General features: G+C 43.8%; 2 protein-coding genes across 4 annotated transcripts in view; one reads left to right on the top strand and one right to left on the bottom strand.

The window, feature by feature from the left end:
* dym (dymeclin) overlaps nucleotides 1-8,391 on the bottom strand; it is a 236,771-nt gene that overhangs the window by 133,704 nt on the left and 94,676 nt on the right. The window lies entirely within an intron of this gene.
* Nucleotides 4,456-7,664, top strand: LOC139538625 (putative nuclease HARBI1). The gene is made up of 11 exons (XM_071340889.1): nucleotides 4,456-4,681; nucleotides 4,769-4,945; nucleotides 5,036-5,097; nucleotides 5,180-5,266; nucleotides 5,354-5,395; nucleotides 5,464-5,637; nucleotides 5,717-5,752; nucleotides 5,851-6,404; nucleotides 6,474-6,589; nucleotides 6,686-6,797; nucleotides 6,892-7,664. The coding sequence occupies exons 7-11, from the start codon at nucleotides 5,727-5,729 to the stop codon at nucleotides 7,260-7,262; spliced, it is 1,179 nt and encodes a 392-aa protein (XP_071196990.1). The 5' UTR covers nucleotides 4,456-4,681; nucleotides 4,769-4,945; nucleotides 5,036-5,097; nucleotides 5,180-5,266; nucleotides 5,354-5,395; nucleotides 5,464-5,637; nucleotides 5,717-5,726; the 3' UTR covers nucleotides 7,263-7,664.

Here is an 8,391-nt window from a genome sequence, read left to right as displayed (position 1 = left end):
GCTATAGACCTATAATCGTATCCAGCGGGTATAGTTAAGATTACGAAGCCTTGCGTCACCACTCGGGTATACTATAAGATGCACATGCCTAAGTTTACCATTACGCAATTATTAAGGCTACCAGGAACAAGGAGCTAATTATCGTGCAATCAATGTCCTAGGATTAAATGATTGAGTTAACCTCAGAGCAGATAAACACAGTTAGAAACACAACATATATCCTTATGTATATTGTGAATGACATTTACCATTAGACCATTTCACCAAAATTATAATTCAAGGAATATTACTACGGTTCGTATCCATTTAAAAGTAATCCGATTTGTTACAGTTATGCAACAGGAAGACAATTAACAAATGGTACATACCAGAAATCTTCATGACAAAAATAATGCAAAATATCCTATGTCCCCACTATGACATACAATCGTACATCAGGAGATCGGTTTCTATTCTTCCAAAAGCGCCAACTCCCAGTATCTCCTACCATCTAATTAACATCACTTTACATGGCCCAGTATCTCCTACTGTCACTTTACATGGCCCAGTATCTCCTATCGTCAAATTAACATCACTTTGCATGGCCCAGTATCTCCTATCGTCTAGTTAACATCACTTTACATGGCCCAGTATCTCCCTACTGTCACTTTACATGGCCCAGTATCTCCTATCGTCAAATTAACATCACTTTGCATGGCCCAGTATCTCCTATTGTCTAATTAACATCACGTTACATGGCCCAGTATCTCCTACCGTCAGCTTTACATGGCCCAGTATCTCCTACCATCTAATTAACATCACTTTACATGGCCCAGTATCTCCTACCGTCTAATTAACATAATTTTACATGGTCCAGTATCTCCTATTGTCTAATTAACATCACTTTACATGGCCCAGTATCTCCTACCGTCACTTTACATGGCCCAGTATCTCCTACCGTCACTTTACATGGCCCAGTATCTCCTACCGTCAAATTAACATAATTTTACATGGTCCAGTATCTCCTATTGTCTAATTAACATTACGTTACATGGCCCAGTATCTCCTATTGTCAAATTAACATCACTTTATATGGCCCAGTATCTCCTACCGTCAAATTAACATCATTTTACATGGCCCAGTATCTCCTACCGTCTAATTAACATCACTTTACATGGTCCAGTATCTCCTATTGTCTAATTAACATCACTTTACATGGCCCAGTATCTCCTATTGTCTAATTAACATCACTTTACATCGCCCAGTATCTCCTATAGTCAAATTAACATCACTTTACATGAACAAATATGAAAATTTAAATTCACACAGTTACATCCATTTTGTTGATTCAAGTTTAATCAGGCTTCAACTCCTAGGACTTCTGTTGGAATGTCTCTTCAAAGAGATTGCTATAGATCAGGTGTGTTTGACCACTGTGTTAGCCCACAGATGGTCAGTCATTTCAAACAGTGCCATGAATGGTGATTGAGTCATCACGAAGTGCTCCCACGCTAGCCAGTCGCTAGCCAGTCGCTAGTCATGAGTATCACCTCTCATCATCATCACGCTGTGCTCCCAAGCTAGCCAGTCGCTAGCCAGTCGCTAGCCAGTCGCTAGCCAGTCGCTAGCCAGTCGCTAGGGACGAGTATCACCTCTCATCATCATGCTGTGCTCTCACGCTAGCCAGTCGCTAGCCAGTCGCTAGCCAGTCGCTAGTCACGAGTATCACCTTCTCTCATCATCAGCATCATGCTGTGCTCCCACGCTAGCCAGTCGCTAGCCAGTCGCTAGTCACGAGTGTCACCTTCTATCATCATCATCATCATGCTGTGCTCTCACGCTCCCACGCTAACCCCCCCTCTACAGTGGGTAACGTCATCTCAACCCCCGTTTACAGCGGGTAAGGTGATCTCAACCCCCTTTACAGTGGGTAAGGTGATCTCTAACCCCCTTTACAGTGGGTAAGGCGATCTCAACCCCCTTTACAGTGGGCAAAGCGATCTCAACCCCCTTTACAGTGGGTAAGGCGATCTCAACCCCCGTTTACAGTGGGTAAGGCGATCTCAACCCCCTTTACAGTGGGTAAGGCAATCTCAACCCCCTTTACAGTGGGTAAGGCGATCTCAAACCCCATTTACAGTGGGTAAGGCGATCTCAACCCCCTTTACAGTGGGTAAGGCGATCTCAAACCCCTTTACAGTGGGTAAGGCGATCTCAAACCCCTTTACAGTGGGTAAGGCGATCTCAACCCCCTTTACAGTGGGTAAGGCGATCTCAACCCCCTTTACAGTGGGTAAGGCGATCTCAACCCCCTTTACAGTGGGTAAGGTGATCTCAACCCCCTTTACAGTGGGTAAGGCGATCTCAACCCCCTTTACAGTGGGTAAGGCGATCTCAACCCCCTTTACAGTGGGTAAGGCGATCTCAACCCCCTTTACAGTGGGTAAGGCGATCTGGCCTGTAGCCGTGGATGGATATTGCACTGGAGCAATACGGAATGCTGAAACACATGGAGAGAGAGAGAGCGAGAGCGAGAGCGAGAGCGAGAGCGAGAGCGAGAGCGAGAGCGAGAGCGAGAGCGAGAGCGAGAGAGAGAGAGAGAGAGAGAGAGAGAGAGAGAGAGAGAGAGAGAGAGAGAGAGAGAGAGAGAGAGAGAGAGAGAGAGCGAGAGAGAGAGCAGAGACAGAGACAGAGACAGAGACAGAGACAGAGACAGAGACAGAGACAGAGACAGAGACAGAGACAGAGACAGAGACAGAGACAGAGACAGAGACAGAGACAGAGACAGAGACAGAGACAGAGACAGAGAGAGAGACAGAGAGAGAGAGAGAGAGAGAGAGAGAGAGAGAGAGAGAGAGAGAGAGAGAGAGAGAGAGAGAGAGAGAGAGAGAGAGAGAGAGAGAGAGGAGTGGGAGAGAGAGAGCAGGAGTGGGAGAGAGACAAAAAGAGAGAGCAGGAGTGGGAGAGAGACAAAAAGAGAGAGCAGGAGTGGGAGAGAGACAAAAAGAGAGAGCAGGAGTGGGAGAGAGACAAAAAGAGAGAGCAGGAGTGGGAGAGAGACAAAGAGAGAGAGAGCAGGAGTGGGAGAGAGACAGAGAGAGAGAAAGTACCTTTGGATCATGCTTGTTCTATAAAAGAACACAGTCTCTGTTGCCTACTAATAACATCTATGAGAACTGTGTTTGGTAGTGGAGAAGTTGAGGGACTGGCAGTATTTCTAATCAGGGCTTTTCTTGCCCTAGTTTTGTTGTACTTTGTACAGTAAATGTGCCAAGCTGTCCTTCTGAACAGAAATAAACAACAACACCATGCTAAATGTGTGGCAGCAGCCAAGTACATTACGTCTATGCTCCTTCACAGGCATCCACATGTGCATCGTACTCGAGAAACCAGCTGTCTGTCTAATATGGCTATGGTGACCACTCAGTTATTCACAAATACAAATGATTGATTTACTATGCATTCACAATGGTATTTGGTAGCACTTTATTCTATGGCACAGAAAGTAGTACCTGATAAAATGGCATTTACACAATAACAACCTCGTTTGATATCATATCATCTTGTGAATTTAGAATGGTTAGCTGTAAATTTTCATTCTACACTATTTGTTTGGCATTCTAAGGTCCATTGTGTTACTTATTGCAGCTCTGACTGTCCCTGGCATTCTAAACGTGATGTAATATTCATTGTGTTCTGGGCCTTGCTGCCTTGCTGCCTGGCTGATCTCCCTTCCAGTATCAAATCAGAAGATAACAATCTCTAGGTCACAGCCGTAGACTTAGTCTGCGTCCCAAATGGCACCAATAGGTCTCTGGTCAAGAGTAATGCACTATATTGGGTATGGGGTGCCATTTAGGATGCAACTCTACCCAGCCCACATTAATAATTAACTGACCAATCGGAATCAAGTGTATAGCCTACATGGGAGTGTATCCAATACGATGAGACCTGGGGCCTGTTGCACAAAAGTAGAATTAAGACATCCGGGATAAATGACTCAGCTGAGCTCAATGAAGCCAAAACATGTGCGTCCAGGCTTAATTGGTTGCACAAAGACCAAGCCAGGATGAGCAGACACGGATTCATTAAGCCAGGTGAAACCAATCCTGGATAGGTGCGCGCTCACGGCTCACTCAAATAGACCCCGCCACAGATCACAGATTAACTGATTTACCATGGCAACTAGAGCCGCGTACTTTTCCCCGTCGGAAGCACAAATCGTCATGGAGGCATACGAGGAGGTAAAATATATAATTAAGAAGAAAGGCAACACCGCCACAGTGATAAAGCAAAGAGAAAAAGCGTGGCAAAGTATTGCAGACCGCCTGAATGCGTAAGTAGTGCACAATTACACACTCACCGCTCCGCTGAAACATCACAATTACAATTCAAATATTTAATTCACATCTCCAAAAATGCAGTTGTACTGTAATTATGAAACGGTTAAATGTTTAATTGAAATGCACAGCAGATATGAGTGAAATTGTGTAAAGTAACTCCATCACACTGTATAAAGCTATGATACATTTTTTGATATTTTTACTGAAAACAAGACAAAAATACCAAGTAATTTTTTGCAGTGTGACTCCATTAAATGTGTGTGTGTGTGTGTGTGTGTGTGTGTGTAGATTAAACATGAACGGGCCAAAACGGACATGGCAGCAGGTCAAAATCAAATACAAGAACATTCTGCAGAATGGTATGGTCCCTGACTAATATTTAACAAAGCACAAGCATATATTGTACCCAGAAGGTGCCTGCTCACACATTGTCTGTACTGTTTTAGCAGTGAAAAAGAATACCCACAGACAAGGCACGGGTGGTGGGTCACCAAAGGCTGACCTTACCCCAGCAGAGGACATGGCCTTGGAGCTAAATAAAGGCAGGCCCGTCTTAGAGGGGATCCCTGGGGGGAAAGAGACGAGCATAGGTTCCTCCCAAGATGCCACCCGCTTCATTCAAGGTATGTCCTTCCATCTCTACATGGGATACAACCACATTCATATTGAATCAATTTGGACTGTCTGACTTTGGTTTACCTATTGCCTTGCAGTGTCTGGCAGCACTGTGTTCCTGTTAGAGCCACCAGCACAAGCACCAGACGATGCTGATCCAGTGAGTACTCCATCAAAGGCATACTGTAGGCCTGGCATGTCTTGTCTACTAGCTTCAATATGAATCCGATTAAATGTGATAGGGTGAAGGCCCCAGTGCAGCAGCAACAGCACATGATGGAGACGATGATGAGGAGGAGACCATCTCTCTGGATTCCAGAAGGCATGAGGTATCATGTTAAGACTGTGAAAGTACTATTTACTCTACAATGGTGAGGAGTCCTCATCAAAATCAAAAAATCTAATTTCTTTTACAGGACCCAGATGCTATACAGTGGGAAAACCAGCCTGGCAACATAGTGCGTATTAATAAAAGGACACCACATCCTGCCAAATTCCAGCTGCGCTAATTGTATTGTGTTCACAGAGCTCACAAGCTATCAGAAAGTTGTATGGCAACCACCTCCGGCGCCAAATAGAACTGGCAGACATAGACATTCAGTACAAGAAGAAAAAGATGGAAAATCTTGCACTGGAGTCCGAAATAAAAAAGAGGACAATTAGGAAACTGGACCTTGAAATAAAAAAACTTGAGAGGGAGGTGAGATATGCCTTCAATGTACACTGTATGCTAACTGTAACACAAATGTATTAATCATTATTTTTCTTTCCTCCCCCAGCTCCAAGAAGATGACACAGCTCAAAATAAAAATTAGGTATATTCTCGTAAAGTCAAGTGAGCCATGACATATGAGCTCTTATTGTGAGCACACAGGACGGTGGCATCTTTCTAAGGTTTTTTTTATTTTCCCAGCAATCAGTACAACCAAGTCATCGTTATAAGGCATCGCCCTCTTTTGCCCACCCCCCAGCACCAGGTGTGGCCACTAGCCTATATGAAGGCCCAAAATTGTGTGTTCCTTTCTGCTCTGACAATGGCATGCCCATTCGTGCGAGATGTGGTGGATGAAGAAGCACTTGTGCTGAGGAGAGCCTTCAGGCGAGAAAGGGTCTTCAGGGACCGGTTGGACCCACTGGCCTTCCCTGATGACCATCTATATGAAAGATACAGGTTTTCTGCAGATGGCATCAGGTATCTATGCAGACTACTGGGTCCCAGGATTAAGCACCGCACTGCACGGAGCCATGCACTGAGTGTGGAGCAAATGGTTTGTGTGGCCTTGCGCTTTTTTGCTAGTGGAGCCTTCCTGTACTCAGTGGGGGATGCAGAACAGCTGAACAAGGCCACAATTTGCCGCACAATAAGGAGTGTGTGTCTGGCTATCAAAGCATTAGCAGATGTCTTCATCTCCTTTCCTGGCCACAGAAGACTCTGTGACATCAAAGAGGAGTTCTATAGGATTGCAGGTAAGAGGATCTACAAATTACAGGACAACTGTTAACACATAGTAGGATACTCATTACTTTGTGTGACAGGTTTCCCCAATGTCATTGGTGCAGTGGACTGCACACACATAAGGATAAAAGCCCCCTCAGGTGCCCATGAGGCCGATTTTGTGAATAGGAAATCCTTTCACAGCATTAATGTTCAGGTGAACATAACTTTTTGATATTGTCCATTGACGAACACTCTGCATTGCCAGTGATGTGCATTGATTGGTGTAATATTCCTCATCTTATGATTTCAGATGGTCTGCAATGCTGACTGTGTGATCAGCAATGTTGTGGCAAAATGGCCTGGCTCAGTCCATGACTCCAGAATCTTTCGGGCCTCTGAAATCTATCAGTGCCTATCACAAGGTAAGCCACACAACCCCTATTTATAACCATCATGGCTGTGTCAAGAATATCACTGTGTTTATGAGGTAGTAATGATGAGATTTTGTGTTGACAGGTGAATTCTCTGGTGTGTTGCTGGGAGACAGGGGGTATGGCTGCCAGCCTTTTCTCCTGACACCTTTCACAGACCCCCAGGAAGCACAGCAGGCCTACAACCATGCCCATGCCAGGACCAGGGCCAGAGTTGAAATGACCTTTGGCCTCCTGAAGGCACGCTTTCACTGCCTTCACAAATTAAGGGTCAGCCCTGTTAGGGCATGTGATATTACTGTGGCTTGTGCTGTTCTCCACAATGTGGCCTGCCTGAGGAAGGAGAGGGCCCCCAGAGTGCCACCAGCCATGGACTGGGACAATCCGGCAATCTTCCCTGATGACGACAGTGGTCGGCTGCTGAGGGACCAATATGTGTTGAATTATTTTAGTTAGTATGTGTGCTTTCAATTTTGGTTAAATATGTCCTGCGGTGGCAGAGGAATTTGGGTTTTTTTGGGTTCGTTTTTTGACGAATTTGGCCTCTTATGATGTTTGTGCGGTATACTGTGTGTAATACAAGGCTGCAGGGAGGCTACTGCATCCATTAATTTGTCTGTTCAGTTGATGTGTATGGATTTGTCCTGCATTTATTTTAGTGTGCAGACATGCAGGGTGTGTTATATACAGACCTTTGAATGTGTATGTATCATTTTGTATAATATGCTTGGATTCTGTGCTTTCCATCTTGTAGAGTCACTGTGACTTCAGTTTCGAAAGGAGCTGATGGTTTACCTGCTTTGTTTTGTCCTTATTCAATAAAGGAACATAATGTTACACATTGTGTTTTTATATTCATATGGAATGTGTATTTGTTTATATGACAGAGTACTAGGGCCACACTGAAGAAAAAGGATAAAGTCATAAATTTATGAGGCTGGTTCTTTCTGCAGAAAAGCTACATATTGTTTTTACAGTTTTGATACTTATGACAATGTGATACTTAATATTCTGGCACATCAGCATGTCTTTGTTTATGAAACCATACTGAAGTACAATTTCACGAAATGCCCCACATCTGTCATTTTAACAACTGTCCTCCTTTAAAACAACTGGTTACAATATTATGACTTGTGTTTTTTTTCCCCTCTGTGGCCCTAATATTCTATCATTTTATATATAGCCTTATAGTCTATGGGAAACTGTAAATTATCTAATGATAGCAACATCATCTAAAAATCATTTTTTATCCAAAATCATTGAAATTAATGATCACAAACGTTTAAATAATAACAGTGGGTCTAGTTATATGTGATAACAATGTATAGTGAGCAGTGAAATAACTATTGGTTTCCATTTGTGGTGACTGCTGACTGACATTAGGGATGAGATTAAATAGATCCTGGAATTTAGCCTGGTCTGGAGCAGGCTAGCTCCACAGAATAAATCTCCATGGTAATTTATACCATAACATATCCTCCTGCCCCTATCCATCTTTAGTGCAACCAGATCCAGATCAATTGAGCCAGGATCACCAAGATATCCTGGCTTAATCCCTTATCCTAGTTTTGTGCAACAGGCCCCT

The sequence above is a fragment of the Salvelinus alpinus genome, chromosome 1, assembly GCF_045679555.1.
Source record: "Salvelinus alpinus chromosome 1, SLU_Salpinus.1, whole genome shotgun sequence".
NCBI classification, from domain to species: domain Eukaryota; kingdom Metazoa; phylum Chordata; class Actinopteri; order Salmoniformes; family Salmonidae; genus Salvelinus; species Salvelinus alpinus.
This window is presented reverse-complemented; position numbering and strand designations above follow the sequence as displayed.

What these genes read in the sequence shown, in the direction of transcription:
- LOC139538625 (XM_071340889.1), top strand. Translation starts at nt 5,727, where the DNA reads ATGACACAGCTCAAAATAAAAATTAG. An exon ending in TTCACAGCATTAATGTTCAG is followed by an intron (nt 6,590 to 6,685) that starts GTGAACATAACT and finishes TTATGATTTCAG; the next exon opens with ATGGTCTGCAATGCTGACTG. An exon ending in CTATCAGTGCCTATCACAAG is followed by an intron (nt 6,798 to 6,891) that starts GTAAGCCACACA and finishes TTGTGTTGACAG; the next exon opens with GTGAATTCTCTGGTGTGTTG.